At 35.6% G+C, this 16,870-nt stretch overlaps 2 protein-coding genes across 5 annotated transcripts in view; both read right to left on the bottom strand.

The window, feature by feature from the left end:
• Positions 1 to 16,870, bottom strand: part of LOC142343262 (uncharacterized) — a 225,840-nt gene that overhangs the window by 131,529 nt on the left and 77,441 nt on the right. The window lies entirely within an intron of this gene.
• The window catches only part of LOC142343261 (uncharacterized), a 158,683-nt gene continuing 144,793 nt past the window's right edge, over positions 2,981 to 16,870 (bottom strand). For 2 of the 4 annotated variants that reach the window (XM_075395050.1, XM_075395051.1), the window contains 3 exons: positions 12,836 to 12,961; positions 11,137 to 11,309; positions 2,981 to 3,868 (listed from right to left, as the gene is read on the bottom strand). In XM_075395050.1, coding sequence (XP_075251165.1) covers positions 3,662 to 3,868; positions 11,137 to 11,309; positions 12,836 to 12,961 — 506 coding nt within the window. In that variant the 3' untranslated portion in view covers positions 2,981 to 3,661. Of the gene's footprint in view, positions 3,869 to 11,136; positions 11,310 to 12,835; positions 13,010 to 15,737; positions 15,888 to 16,870 lie in introns of all 4 variants that reach the window. The other 2 variants (XM_075395049.1, XM_075395047.1) reach the window with 2 other exon arrangements.

Genomic DNA, 16,870 nt, shown 5'->3' with positions numbered 1-16,870 from the left:
GAAGTGTCTTAGAAGTCCTTAATCTAGTAAACAAAAACCTGATTTAAGATACAGTTTGATATTTTTATGAAACACAACGGCCGAATACAGTTTTTTGCTGATTAGGCATGAACCAACTGTTGTTGTTGCGACAAAAGTTTGTAAGATAAGACACTCGTATTTTGTGAATATCGAGGTTCAAACATGATGGCATTACTTGAATTATTTACCGAATAGACCAAGTTGTTTATTTTGATGTTACCACATGTGTCCAGACAGCATCTCAACTGGTAGTAAACTTCCTTCTCCGCTTGACATCTGATTTTTTCTTCACTGTTGTCTAATTATGAAAATATTCAAGGTTTTGCGAAACTTTTGTTTATATTGAAGGAGTTTTGTTTTAAAGTTTTCTCCTGCAAGCCCAAGAAAATTATTTCTTAGTAAGCCAGCCAACTGACTCTTCAGAGATCACTGTGTTTATTTTTTTTATAATTGTGCGCCCCACAATTCATTAGTTCTTTCCATTTTCCTTGCTGGTTGCGCGAGATTTTTTACTTAGCCATACTTTTTTTCTATTTTTTTGGGTACTTCCAGCACTAGATCTACTTGGTCAAAATCTGTTCGTTTCATTTGCATTACACTAAATATCTGTATATTGCTATTTTAAAGTTAAAAAACTTTTGCAACAAATTTAATCTATCGTGTTTTTGTTACTGATCGAGCCTGTTTCGTTTCCGTTTTACCTATTTAGTCATTTGAGCTCATATTGGCTATTTTGAGCTCTCGGTTGTTTTTGCCATTGAGAGAACAACTGAAACAAACTTAACCGACTAACGTCGGGCACACTGCTCTTAAACTACCGGCTAGCGGTTGGCTTCGCCAGCAGCTAGCAACGGTTTAGTGAGGCTAGCTTTAGCTTAATTGGAGCAATGGTGGGAGGGCGGTTTTTGGCTGCACGGGGCCCTTACTGCCTGAACGATGTGCAGGTGTGACTGGGCGGGGGGAGGTGAAATGAGAGGGGGGCTGATGTGGGGTGGGGGTCAACCTCTAAGAACCTCGACGAAAAATTGGTCAAGCAAAAAACTGCATTAAAAAAGACCGACAGGACTAATATGATCGCTACAAACTTCGTTTGAGAGCAATGAATTACTCAAAAACCAACTATCCCTGTTTTTACTTTGTGTTCATTTTTCTGACAAAACCTGGACCTTGAAAACTTGTTTTAAAATGTGGCAAATAGCAACAACAACTTTAAAATGGCATGCATTTTCATACACACTAATCGTACATACATTCTTATCAACCGTCTCCAAAAGGAAAAAAAAACATCTTCCGGACAACTCTTTTGTGCTCAAATTATCAACTCTTTTCTGTTTCTACAGGTCATAATATTCTTGAAGGAGCGATCGTTGATATTTTTGATCAGAATTGAGTCTTTCTTGCTAGATTGCGTTCAAATAGATTTTAAGCAACTTATGTTTTGAATACTCGCTAATACATTGAGTTTGTTTTTTGTAAATGGTTCGATTAGGGAGTTTTGACGGAACTTATTGACTGCTGTAAAAATCGAAGCTCGCATAGTAATGAAATTATAGTTATTTTTCAAATGGAATGCTACTATATGAAATTCATTAACTCGATAAACGGAATCATCCGAAGAGTTCCCGTAAACAAATTCTTACCAATCTCGATTAGTTTTTCCCCATTCCACAACCGTTTTTAGATCCTTGATGATAAGATTTAAAAGATGGTTAGGTCTAACCCTGAAATATATTCTTGATAGTTCAGGAAAAAAATTTTCCTTCTGTCACTCGTTTTCATGAGATGATTAAAGTTCGCGTACGCATCACTTGACCAACACTAAATGGCATGATTGATTCAGCTATTTCACTTTCGAAATTCTTCTTCTTTTTGTATAAAATCAATTTCCATCACTAGAAAATTAGAAAAAATATATACTTAAACAAGTTGCTGAATAAAGTTTCTACTTCTCGTAAGTTTAAAATTTCATTGCATTTAGCGTCGGAGCAATTTAAGGTATTTTCAATTCTTCGTTTCAATTTCTTCGTTAATATGATTCAAAGCAATGCTGATTGTATTTCAAAAATAATTTAAAGGTAAAAAGTGTAGAAAACCGTTTAGCATCGCCTATTTAATTCCGCTACGCTTCAAGATTTATCTTCAACTGACAAAATTTTATATTAACAAATTTAACCAGTTTCGAGTCATTAATGATAAACAAGCACTTTAAGACGAAAAAAGGAGCAATCGGAGCTATTAAAACATAGTGACTATCAGATTATCTAGTCTCTCTCAATCACAATTTTCCAGACCTAACGTTTGAATTTGACACCAATAGGAAAATTAATTTAGCAGAAACTACAATTTTAGCAGTCGCATTAAAAATCTTCTGAATCTTATTTTATGGAACGTAATTGTTGTGAAAGCTGTACAAACCTCAACCTAATTTTTTGGTTCGAAAGGATTGCCGAATACCTAAATAACTGTTATTTGCCTCCTTTATTTTAACCTATAAAATTGGTTTGTATCTCAGCAGCTCTCAAATGTAAGGGTTCTCTCATGCTGACGTCTTTAGAAGAAATATCGACTTGGTAAGAGAACAGCGAACTTGATTAAGAAACAAAATCTGTTGTTTTACAACGGTCGGAGTAGAAAATGCATCAAATGAGCTGAGTTTACGAATCATCAGTTTCATGAAGCGCTTAAGATTAACGATCGATCCTTGACAGAAATTTTCCGCAAGTGAAAACCGACATCAGGAGATAGCTATTAATAACGTAAAAACACCCTAAAAACAATTTCTCACGCGAATTTCCTCAGAATTTTTTAAAAAATATTTTCCGAAATTGGACAACTATTCATTTACAAAAGAAAAAACGATCAAAACCTTTACTTAAAATGCCCGACATTATCCTAAAATTTTTAGTATTTTGGTTTCAGAGAAATTAAAAACCAAACATTTTCTTTGAATTGAAAACAATCGAGATTAAGTTATTTTTACTTTCATACTTTCCTAAATAATAACACTGTACATACAGATGACTAAATAAAACTAATATTCAATTACATTAAAGAGAAGTCAATATAACAATAGACAACACACTTGGTTGAGCAACATATCAAATTAATTTTGGATTGGGGGGGGGGGGGGTCATAATCCGACATGTTTCATCGAGACAAACTGCCTAATGCGTATTTCTTCAGTTTTATTGTGTGCCAATCGTAACGTGCTACATACCACATAATATGATCATTTGTAAGCGGGTTACTACAAAACACGGGGGGGGGGGGGGGGGCTGTGTAATAAATAGCTGGAATAGCTCCAAGATATAAAAATTTTGGCGACTGAGGTCAATTAGGGTTTAAAAATAAGAGGCAGTTTTAATGCGAGCAACTTCCTTGTGCAATGATGCAAGAACTAAATTGAAGACCAATTAATCCATATAGCGACAACGAAGATGATTGGAAAGTTTTTCTCAAGTTTCAGTTCAAACTTTCTTCAATAATTGCTCAACATTGTACTTCTTTCTGAAAAAAGGTGCGCAACTGTTTATGTAACGTCTGGTCAAGGTCGAAGGACAAAGAAATCTAACTTCCAAGAAATGCATTTGATTCTTCTGAAAATCTATAATTCCGTGGCTGTTTCGCGATGTCTTGAAATCTAAGTTGGTGGAGGTTGCAGTGGGGATGAGGTATTGATAGTGTTTGTGTCTTGAGTGGTTTTAGGGTTTCTAGTTGGAGTAGAGTTATCGCTGTACTCTTGTTTCATCTTCGATTCTGTTTCCTCCTCTATAGTCTCTGTAGTTGTTTTACCCCCTCCCCCTCCTCCACCTGCACCCACATTTCCACAAGTGATTGCGCCACCCACCTGAACAGAATAGGAATTATCAACCTAATGTTAACTCTTTGAAACGTCAGCAGACAAATAGTCCAAATTTGCAAAATCCTAATTCAAAAAATCAAACGGATAAAATCAGCATTTTCAATGGATCGAATTAATTGGTTATAATGACGAATCAAAAATGAAAACATAACCGACGAACGTCGGGCGAAGAGCTCCCAAGCGACCGGCTGGTGTCGGTATGCAGCTAGGTCTTAGGGATGCTAAAATTAAGGCATGCGCGCATGGGGAGCCGGGTAGGTCTCAGGGGAGGGGGTCAACCGATGCGATGGAGGGAATTGGGTTGGGAGGACTGAACAAGGGAGGGGGTCCAAATCACGAGGTGCAGAATGGTGAACATGCGAGTGGTGGAGGCGGGGTTGATTGAGGGGAGGGGGGTCAGACTCCAAAGATTAAGTACTGTCCTTCTCAGCTTAAATTTATGTCTCCTCAAAACAGTTTCGATGAATGGCATACTTGGAGACTAAAAAGGCGTAAGGCTCTAAGAGAGCTGCTCAGCCACTTATTGCCCTCCGGGCTTTACCTATTCATCCCGTTTTTGAGGACGAAAACTCAAAAAGATCAGACGAAAAATCCGTCAAACGAAAAACCGAATAAAGACCGCAGGACTATTATTATTGCAAAAACTTCGGTGGAGATCAATTAAACATAAATAAATACAGATTTCAAAATTGTAACCCAAGAAGCAGGACCTACGATGTAAAATCAAGATGCTTAAAAATATGACATTAGCTTCTGAATATGGTGAAAATAGTTATTGAAGATTTTGTGCTTCAGCCTCTTTGTTCTAGTTCGCTCGAAAGAATTTTCCGGCGCTAAACCCAATTTTAATAAAAAAAAGGTTTACATAATTTGCTGAAGGCAACTCAATTAAGAAGTACTTTCTCATAGTTCAGCTAATTGAAACTATTATAAACTTTTAAACGTTGATCTACTCAATGGCCTTTCCTGAAAAGCGGCTTGTATTTTTTCGGAAAGAACAGTTCAAATGGTTTATCGTTTTTGGATTCTCAGTACATAAAACAATTAACATTTACATGCTCTAACATACAAAATTAAACAGTAACCCATTAGGTATTTTTTAAACACCTAATGGGTTACGGTTTTGATGTTTATAAAAAAAAGGAGAACGAGAAAAACTGTGTACACTAACTACCCCTTATGTAATACTCGTTCAGAATTACAAAGAACCAAGAGAAATCTCCAATGACTCAAAAAACAATAATTGATTATCTAATATGTGAATCGAGCTTATTTAAAAAAGTTTTCACTTGTGGTACTAACCAAAAAAGTGACCATTTTGGTGTTGTAGGACATTTTAACTACTATTCAAAAACAAAGCAAACCCGATTGATTAAAAAATATTCGTGACAAGAACAACTATAAAAAAAACAAGCTACCAAACAGCTTTAAGGGACCTAAATCGTTCACTTTTATATAACAATTTGAACCCTTCTCAAATGGTTGACATTTTTGATTATCTAGTAGCGCAAGTACTAAACCACCATGCACCTGAAAAAAAATGTTTCATATAAAACAATTTAAAAATTTTTTCAACTGGCTGACAAACGGCTAACTAGAACAACGAAGTCTCTTAAAAATACCAGAGATAAAATGACGAAAACTACAAAATCTTTTTTTAACTAAAGCAAGATGTTTTAAAATTGGAAACAAAAGATTTCAACAAATTTTACGCAGATCTCATTGAAGCTGTGGGAGCGGACAGGCAAAAATGGCGACTGATGAGATACGGAATCACAGAAGAACGCAAACGGACATTCAATGTTTGAGAAACGTTTTCGGAGACTACACAACCGAGAAAAAAAATGGCAACCTTTCTTATTTTCAATTTTCTCATCTTTGCCAATACAACGGACCAGAAGCTTTCAGGGGCCTTCAAAACGAACATGCAGTTTCCGTTTTGTCACAGACAAGGAATGCCATGACGCCTTACGTCATCAAGCTAAGTAAACCACAAGCCCCTTCATCAAGACCAGCATGGGCACTTAAAGCTGCAGCGTCTGAACTTGTTCAACATCTGTCATTCATAATAAATCAATCTATCAAAGAACTAAGTTTCCCAAAATCTTTGAGAAAAGCCATTGCAATACCACTTTTTAAAAAAGGAGACACCGAGGATCCAGACAACGATTGACCAATTTCACTCACAACATGTATATCAAAAAATTTGGAAATTCTTTTCAGAGACCAAATTGTATTTTACTTGTGGAAAGAAAAGCTCATCACCAAAACGCAATATAGATTTAGAAAAAGATTTTCAACCACAGACGCAATCACGTAGTGTACTGAGTTCATACGCTCAGAAACTGATAGAAGTAAATGTATCTACTGCCCTACTGGATTTATCCCAGGCTTTCGACTCAAAAAACCACAAAATCCTTGGTGAAAAATTAGATATGATAGGTTTTAATACATCGTCTAGGCTATTAATCAAAAATTTTCTGTCTCATCGCGACCAGCAAGTGAAAATACAAAACATTCAATCGGATCCAGTTGAATTCACATGAGGAGTTCCTCAAGGAACGGTCCTTGGTCATTGCTATTCAATTTATACATAAGACATGCACAAATACCTTGACAGCGAAACCGAACTTATTCTATATGCAGAAGACAAAATCGTTCTCACATCTGAAATAAATTAATTTTTTCGAATCGAAAAAGTTAAGTCTCAGTGCCTCTAAAACAGAACTCAGAGCCTTTGAAAAAACAAAACCAAAACATAGGGTTGTTGACAATGTAGTCATTGATGAAAGAGGGGCAATCAAAAACTTAGGCACCCATATTCATAGATTATCAACTTTCCAAGAAGAAACAAAACACATACTAAAAATGGCTACCGGTATTAAGACTATTTACACAATGAGGAGAACCATTCCAGACAATATGAAAGAACTCATTCTCAAGGCATTAGTTTTTAGTCACAGTCATTATTTAGCAACTATCATTCAGTCTATCAACCAAAATTTTATAGTAAAACTTGATAGAGATCTAAATTGAGCAGTTAAAGCTAGCTTCTTTAGAAAAAAGTTCGATTCATCTAGAGATCGAAATTAAAACATAAAATTCTACCTATGCATTATTTTGTGAAATTAAAGCGAATAAATTACTTCTGGAAGATTAAAACCAACCAATTGCCATTTAATAAAAGCAGGCGCCGTGAACTTATAACTTGGAAAATCAACAAAAAAGAAAGAACTGGACTGGAGTTCTAGGGCTATAAATTCAAAAGCTCTAAACTGGAAAAATTATTCGTTAGAAAAGCTTTACAGGACTGGATTTCTTTACCTTGACACTTAAGAAAAAACGAAAATAAAAGAATATTAAAATAAATAAATTCAAAAAACAAATCTTCAATCATATTTTTGATGAATTTGAAAGAGACCCTTGCAAGCAGTCGTCAGATTGTTTATCTTGGAAACATGTAAGGTTTAAAAACTAACTTTCCTTGGGTTCCAATATGAATAAATAATTTTTTTTCAGTAATGACATTGCTTTCATTATTAATAATACTCTTGCGCCGCCATTTTGTTTTACGCAATCTACGCAACTGTTTTTGCACAGCAATAATGCATTGAATTCAGTTTACATTTTTGGCTTAGACATTGCAATATCTAATTAAGCAGTTCTCTGCGAAAAGCATCAGGCTTAGTATAGCAAACCGTTGAAGCGAGCAAATTTTTTTTACCAAGTCATAAAAACAATTTTAAATACTAATTAGTCAACTCCTAAACCTATACACTTAAGTAGGAACAAGTCTCTAAGGTCAACAAAACGCATTTCGATCAATGTTACTACCGTGGAAAAGGGTTTACACTTGTCAACAAAGTTAATTTATTTGTTTTAGCTATTTAGATAATCAATTCATTTTATATTGAAAATATTGAAATCAGTTTTGCATTTGGTTTGAAACGAAACAAGTGGAAATAATAGAATAACTAATATAGATCACTGTGGTCCACAAAACTCAACTAACCACATTCAAATTTTTCTCCCATTTTCAGCAAGCTGTAATCAGTTACTTAAAACATAGCAGGCAGATTGGCGGACAACAGCCGCAAAATGGAGTGTCTAGGCACTTTAGGTCAGATTTTGATTTCAAATTATAGCCGGCACACTGCCGGAAAATCAAAACACAACCGACAGAATGCCAGAAAACAGCCGCCGTTAACGCACAAGGAAGAAATTGACAATTTTTTTCCCTAAGTTTCAAAAAAATGTTCCAAATCGGCGCTCAATGTCAGTTAGGTTATAAGCATACTTAGTTCGGCTTCTAAACTGAAGGCTATCAAGCTTAATACTAATGTCAGGTAGCAACCACCCTAATGAACTTTGATAACCTAATTCACTCTGGCTTAATGACCAGCTTTATCGAGTCTCTTTTGAGTTTGCTCTTTTTACATTGAACGTATTCACTGCATTGCGTAGTTCAATGCGTGAAAGAGTTTAGAATGCATTCAGTTGAAACATTGATTGAGACAAGTCACGAGTCAAACTTGAAAGCCACTATGAAAATGTAAAGTGAATTAGAAAATATAGCAGGAGAAGTCCTGAAATACAATCCATAGATTTGAATGAAAAATTGGGAACTAAAGTATCTGACCAGCAGATCAGTTGACAAAAGAGAAATGTGACAAAAGCTTCAAAGAAACTGACAAGTTCAAAACTTAAAGAAAGTTTCTAAATTTTGCGGAAATAAAATGTTCAAAACCAATTTTGGTCTGTGAATTTCTTCCATTTAACCTGTCTGCGAGACCTAAAAAAAGTTTTGTTGGCCAGTAAAGATCGTTACACTCAGAAAATAATAACAAAATTTTCAAAAAATTAAAAAACAATTGCAAAATTTTACAAAATCTTTAAAAAATTTTAGATATCAACATCTTCAGAACCACTTCAAGGTCTCCAGAGACTATTAAGTATCCCTATTTCAATCCTTAAATTGTTTCAGTTGCTCATAAAGATCAAAAAATTTGGAACAAAAATTTTCAAAAAAAAAATTTAAATTTTATCAAAGAATTGCTAAAACTCGTGTTATTAAAATATTGATAACTCTTCCTTTATTTTTAGCAACTAGTAACTAATTATCAAACCATAGAGGATATTTCTGGGCCCATGGTGCCGGAAAACCTCACTGGTAAAAAAAATTTCAAAAAATCTTACAAAATTCTAAGTTTTATAAAAACTTGCTAAAATTCGTGATATTAAAAAACTGAAAACTATTTCATTGCCACTAGGAACTATGCAGTAATCTATTTTCAAACCCTAGAACAGGTTCCTTGGACCTTGAGGTTGGAGAAACCTAAAAATGACAAAAATTTTCAAAAAATTGCTTAAAATTTGTGATATTAAAATGATGAAAACCATTCCATGGTCAATAAAAAATTTTCAAACCTATTATAAAACCCTATAGGTTTCTAGCTTCTGGGGCTGGAAAAAGTTAGATATTGACAATACATGTTAAAAAACTATGCAGTAACCTATTATCAAAGTCTAGAGGAGGTTCATTTGCCCTTGAAGTTGGAGAAACCTACAAAAATGACAAAAAAATTCAAAAAACTTGAAAAAATAGCAAATTTTATGAAAAAATTGCAAAAATTCTTGATATTCAAATGTTGAAAACCATTCCATGGCCAATGAAATTCTAATGAAAACTATTATCAAACCCTATATATTTCCTGGCTCCTGGGGCTGGAAAAACGTTGAAAACCAGGCAACATGTTGAAACGTTGAAAACCATACCATTACCACTAAAAACTATTAGTGGTAACCAATAAAAACTATTATGCAGTAACCAATTATCAAACACTGGAGGAGGTTTCTTGAAACCTAGGGCTGAAAAAACTCAAATGACAAAACTTTTCAAAAAAATTGTAAAAATTAGTATAAATTTGCGTTTTATGTTTCGAGTACCAAAAGATATAGCTCTTAAAATGGTAAAAATAAATTATTTCTTGCAAAAGAGCTTTATCAACTTTTACAAACCACAATTTAAGACTGGTCGCACAAAAAGTCGAAAAAAGAGAAAAAACGCGAAAAATTGCAAAATTGTGGGCTCAAAAACTCCTCAAAAAGACCTTTTAACCTTGAAATACGGCCTGCCCAGTAGCTTAACCACTTGACGGACTACTAGACACGGCTAAGGGCCTCTAGTGAAACTGGGTGCCCCCTGAGCTTTATTTGTTTAACCCGTTTTGAAAGCGAGTGAAAACTTCTTACAAAAATACAAAAGACAGCACCAATACATTCCAATTCTTGGATTGTAAAAAGGAGAGCACCTAAATAATAGCCGTTGCAAGACTGACCGCGGCCAAAAATTAAACTTCAAACACTCATATTTTAAAGTAATATAGACTTATAATTGTAACGCTATTATGACCTTCATTCAGTTTTATTTAGAGTTTAAATTTTGAATTCAGATTTAAAAGGTGAGTGCAAAAGTTGAGCAAGTTGAGCATGATCAGCTCAAAAAATTTATCACACGATTGACCTAAAAACCTATACAGAATACAGTAACAACAGCGCCACATACAAAATCACCTGCAGAGGGAAAGAAGTCACCAAAAACAGTCGTATATTGACTTTTTGGCGCGTGACCAAATGGTGATAACAAAAAAACAAGAAAGATGACGAATTTAAAAACCGCTGTCAGACCAATAACGGCCTCGCTATCGCTTCTCGGCAATTAATGATTAATAATTGAGAAGTTTTTAAACGAAACACAAACAAAAATCTAATTTTAGTTTCAAAATTTTGCAATAAACGGTACCAAAAGCCTTTTAACAAATCAATAAGGCAGATTACACCAAGCAATTGTTCCATTGTTTTTCTCATGAATTCTGTGAAAGCAATTACAGCTTGAACGCATTTTTTCAAAAACGATATTGATTATTGTCCAGTAGTCTTTTTGCCAATGACGGAAACTATTTATTTTTGGTTAAAAGTTTTTAAAATATTCGCCAAGCAAACTACTGGGTCTGTAAGTTTCAGGGTCGTTAAATTCACTCTTTTTAATAAAGATTGAAGTCTTTTTTGTCATTTTTAATTCCCTAGGAAAATGTTAAAATGCACCAATTAAACCGATGAGCAAGCGACTGAGCATTATAATACTGCTCAAAACTTTTAAATCTCCACAAAAATTTCACTGACCTCTACTTCTCAAACAGCCCCAAAATTTCAAGTCTTATTTGACATGTGAGCATACTTCTGTTATATCTAACCTGAGCAGGAGGGTGTGGGTGGAGGTGATGGTGGAAGAGTGGCGGGGGTGTCTTCACTCCGTCCCTGTTCTCAGTCACGTGATCCAAAAACCTCTCCAGTTGTCCCACATTGAGGTTGTTGTGCAACACCTCCACTGGACAAAAGTCCTTCAGCAGTTTGGAGGTCATCATGGCTGAAAAAAAGATGCTCAACAAAAATCATACCTCATTCTCATGAGGGTCGAAAGGCCAATGGACACCCTTTGTGGAGTATTTACTATAGTTGTGGTGTGGGGGGAGGGGCCTAATTTTGGCCTCACTAACTCACTAATCTGGGGGTATATTGGTCATTAACCGCCTAAAATACTCATATATCCCCTAAACTCCATAAATTGCTGCTGAGTTAGTCTGGAGAAGTAAAACATTATCCGAACAAATATAAAAAATACAACAAAAAGACGAGCTGTGACACAAAAGATCTCTTAAAAAAATTCAAAATACTTTTCTGTTCAACCAAAGCTCTAATTAAGTGAAGGTAATTTTGACATTTCAGATGGAAATATGTTAGACAGTCGACTTCAAATTGTCAAATAACTGTAGGCGTAGTCTTAAAACTGCAAAAAAACCCAGCCATAGTCACTCGGCTATTTTTTTTAGCAAATTGAATATTCATGAACTCGATTTATTCAGTGATTATATGCATCGTATCGTCGAATCTTTGATTCATCTTTAATGCATCGATTTAAGTGCAACATATTGGAAGCATCCTGCTACTTTCATATGCCCTTCTATATTAACGTGTAATTTGCTAGTGAAAGTTTTACTTTGAAAACTCAGGTGTGTGTGTGTGTGTGGGTAGATTTTGAAAATTAGCCTTTATTCTGATTAAAACAGTCTAATTATCGAGATTTGTTAGCTACGCGATATCGATTGGTAGTATAATTGCAGGTATCGTTAGTAAGGTGAACGCAAAGTAAGCCGAAGTAAAAGTAAGCCGACAGAAAAACAAGCCGAAAGTTATGTAATCTATCAGAAATAATACATTGTTAACCGTTAAAACCAGCACTGCACATAGTTTTATAATGCATAATGTATTCCAATGCACCAAAGAAACAAAAATGCGTCAATTTGTAGACATCTAGTGGGTACGGGCCTCAGCAGACCGCTGTCCATAGCCATGCCTCTCATCCACTGTGGGATGTAATCCGGAAACCGCGGGTTATCGCGGCGAAGCCCGCCAGGGGCAACTTAAAATACGGGTATGCCGGCGAACGCAAAGGAAGCCGAAGTAAAAGTAAGCCGACAGAAAAGCAAGCCGAAAGTTATGTAATAGTTATGTAATCTATAAGAAATAATACATTGTTAGCCGTTACAATCAATACTCTGCGTAGTATTATAGTGCATAATGTATTCCAATGCACCAAAGAAACAAAATACAATTTTTAGGTATCTAGTGGGTACGGGCCTCAGCGGACCGCTGTCCATGGCCATGCCTCTCATCCGCTGTGGGATGTAATCCGGAAACCGCGGGCCGGTTGTCCGGATTACATCCCACAGCGCGAGAAGCGCGCCCACCGGCACGCCAGGGGCAACTTAAAATACCGGTATCCCAAAATTTTTCGGCTTACTTTGCCTCATTTTCAAAATTCGGCTTGCTTGCCTATCGGCTTGCTTGACCACAACCAGTTAGTTAATATTAGAGAGCAATAGAGGAAGTTACCTGTTGGTAGCATGTTGTCATTAGGATGTCCTCCCCTTCTTAGCTTCTCCTGGTAGATGGAAGTGAGGTTAGGGGCACTCCCACTCCCCCCACTCGCACTCCCACCAACACTCCCTGACAGGAATGCTACAACAACACAATAATTCATCTTAGAAGGCAGGCAATTAGAGACTGCTAAAAGAAGCTAATACCTGCTCATTCAAACTGATTTATACAAAAAAATATGCACTGTTTTTTTCAAACTAGCCTTAGTTGTTTTTGAATACTCGGATCTTTTGCGTTTGTGGCCCCCCCCCCCCCCCCCCCCCCCACACACACACACACACACCCACACACACAGTACGTTATGCAACCCCCTGTTACAGAGCACATTTCATTGCATAGTAAAAAAAATTATGAATCCCAGTTATAAATTATATTTTGTAATATAGCACGTTAATATGTAAGAAAATAGCACGTGCGCCTGGGGGTCATAAAAGATTTATGCTCACTAAGCCGGGGGGCCAAAATAGAACAGATCTAATTGTTTTGTTAAATATGGCGGCACGTGCGTCTGTTCAACGCGCGGGGGGGGGGGGGGGCACAAACGGAAAAGATCCGAATACAGTTTTGCTCACAAAGCATTAACAGACATTCCTGTAAGCACTGATTTTCAGAAAATAGGAGCCTTAGCATCTTGTTTTTTTTTTGTTCTAGGTTTTCAAGTCACTTCAAGGCTTGATAATTTAAGATCTGTCTTCTAAAAAAGTAAACAAGAACATCACAAATTCAAACAGCAAAAAATGAGCGAAAGAAGAGAAAGCAAATCATGTGGGTGGCAATCTAACTAACCATCAATTTGATTGCTCGCTAATTTTCAATAATTGAGACAATATTTTCTTTACTTGAGAACCAATCCGACCGAATCAAAGAGGGCTTTGGTTTTCCTCGGACGAGTTCTCAACTGCATTAACTTTCTGATGCAAGTTAAATAGCAACTGTGTCAAACTAAAATAGGCTCATAAACATCACCTAAAATAGGCTCAGTAACAATGGAACGTGACATAGGGGACCAACTATCAAGAAATACTAGCACTCAAACATCCTGGAGTCCATGACCAATTTAAAAAGATTTAGTTAACTAAAGACATTGTTCGATGAATGACGCAAAATTCAGAATGAAGCTCTTAACCTACTGTTCTTTGATTTGAAGATTGTGAAGACCCAATTTCCAGATTGCCCTCAAGTGGCGCAGTTTACTTAACGAAACAAAATAATTGAAATCAAACGAGCTGAAATTAGCTGAGGAGATCATTGAAAAGTATACATGCTGTGATTAAGGTGATTATAAATATCTTTCTGTTGGAAGTGATCTGATGAGACTCTTTTCCTATTCGAAAATTTTTAGGACTAAAGCTGGTTAAGCTACAGCAGGAAACACGATCTTTAATTGTTAGGAAAATTGCAAAGGCAAACCAAATTTGCTCAGCTTCAGGAACCACGCTATGAATCGAAGACTAGCATCTTGACCTTTTTCAATAATGACAGGTATATATATATATATATATATATATATATATATATATATAATATATATATATATATATATATATATATATATATATATATATATACGGACAATATAAGAGCGTTGTTCATTTTTCGAATCCAAATCATACTCTGGACTCTGGAACTAAATTTTACTGTAAATATAATTTTGTTTCCCCTCAAATTAAATTTTCGAGAAATTAATTTTTCCAACTCACATAATTACGGTTTTTCTTTCGCATTGGTGATGAACCAACTGCTTAGAGGATTTTCCCAAAGATTTCAGAGTGTGGAAACAACCGCAGTGCTAACTTTGGCGGCGCAACTGTCTTCAATGCTGCTCGAAAGATCTAAGAAAATCAATCGATTTTACTGTTTCGCCTTGAGAAACCGCTCAAATTTGACTTACAGAATTATTTAAATATAAGAACAGATCTCAAAAAGCACCTCAATCCAATTCAAATTCTTCGAATTTTAGAAAACCAAGATTACTGTTTAACTACGCTCGGCATACATCTACAAAGAAAAATCTCTCAGTATACTGAAAATATTAGCTTAATTGATTAACCATGGATTCCCCTATGTCTGGTCTTTACCATCACTTGATAGTTTGGAGGGATCGGCTGATGAGCGCCCTTGTCCAAAACATTTTTAAAAAAAATCATCTCATTCTATTGATTACTAAAGACAAAAAATACGCAAAAAATAGTTTAAAAAAACTACAAAAAAAAACTCGCCAAAACAGTCGAAAGTCGTAAGCCGAAAATTGTTCACATCATTTTATAATTTCATTCGAATATTGACAGTACCATTACATCTAAATGCTTAAAAACCAACAGCAATTCTCAATATGACAAAATATAAAGAATAATTGTGATCAATTTCCAGCATCCTGCAACGTTAACATTAAGCATAATGCAGCATAAGCAACATCAAACATCGAGAGCGATCAATTACAAACTTCTTTCTCCCAAATCGACTAAATTTGGGAACATTACTATTACTCGGAATGTATAAATTCCTACTTTTTTGAACTGAGTTCCCCTAATTGCACATTAAGTTTTTGTACAAACTACACATCTAAAATAACAAAACGCAAGAAATGACACAAAAACATCAAAAGTGCAAACAGACAAAAACATATATCTATATATACCCAATTGCAGGCTTCAGTCAGTATACGAAATTGTCCGAACAAACAATGGATCTAGGAAGTGACTGAAGCTTTTCAAAATCAATTCATAAATTCATTCAAGACAGAGATAGGAAGAGAAAACGGAGAAACTAGGGTGTAGAGCATGGGAGGAGGACTGGAGTTTGTGAGAACGAAGTGGGGGGGGGGGGGGGGGGGGGAGCTATAAGACGGGTTACTTACGATTGGCACTCGGTCTATTCGCGACGCCCAGGGCTATTTTATCAGACAATACTGCCTGTTGTTGATTGTGATGATGGTGCTTATTACCACTAGTGTTATTCTTACTAGTTTTCGAGGATCCTTCCGATACTCCAACGGATCTCGAATTTTCTACAATCACAGTTCAAACATGGCAACCAAAACTAATGTCAAGGCAGACCAAAAATGTCATTTCAACACTACTCCTATTTGAATTTCAGGCCACTCCTGGGAACCGTATACACTAACATTAACCGACTACCGTCAGTCGAATTGCCCACGAGGCAAACAGTTTACAAGGGGTATAGGCTAAAAACATTTTATGGTTCAAAATATGCTGACCAAGTGGGGGTTCGAACCCACGATCCCTTGGATAAGAGTCTCTAATATTAAAACCTACGATACACGGGCTAGGTAAAAACTTCGCTCATATTGGGCTTTATTTTAGCAACAAATACTAGTACCAAATTCAAAGTCTTAATTGTTCTTGTGAATAATGCTATGGGTAACTTCATACCCACTAATTGTCTTGTTAATCTACAACTAGTATCGAGGGGGACATGTCTGAAATTAATCACTAATTAGGCTTTCTTTCATTTCAGTAATTCGATACTGTATCTGTGGGAAAGGGGTAATTTTAAGCAAATTTGAACTAAATTAGCCTAGTGGTTTCTGCAAACGCTTACAACTCTAATCTTGCAATATTGGTCTCAAAAAAACCTGACAAAATCAAGTATGTATACTTCGATTTTGCGTATACTGGCCACGGAATTGCCTCAATTTATGAATGCTCGCAATTGAAATTACTCAAAAATCAAAAAGTCAAGCGCAAAAAAAGTCACTAGAGAAGATAAATCGAAAGAATGTTCTAGAAGAAAACGGTCAATCAAAAACTTTGCATAAAAAAGAACACGTTTACAATGATTGCTTGAAACTGTGTTCGAATTTATCACCTCGTATAGTAGAATTAATTACTCTTAAAAACTGATTAAATCTGATTTCTTAGCTTGTTTGAAGGACGTATTTCTTTTCAATTTTTTAAAATTAAGTACTGATCAATGACGCACGTAATATCTAAATCGTCACAATTTTCTAACGTTTATTGGAATGTTTCG

Source organism: Convolutriloba macropyga, chromosome 7, assembly GCF_964194025.1.
Source record: "Convolutriloba macropyga chromosome 7, txConMacr16.3, whole genome shotgun sequence".
NCBI classification, from domain to species: Eukaryota; Metazoa; Xenacoelomorpha; order Acoela; family Convolutidae; genus Convolutriloba; species Convolutriloba macropyga.
This window is presented reverse-complemented; position numbering and strand designations above follow the sequence as displayed.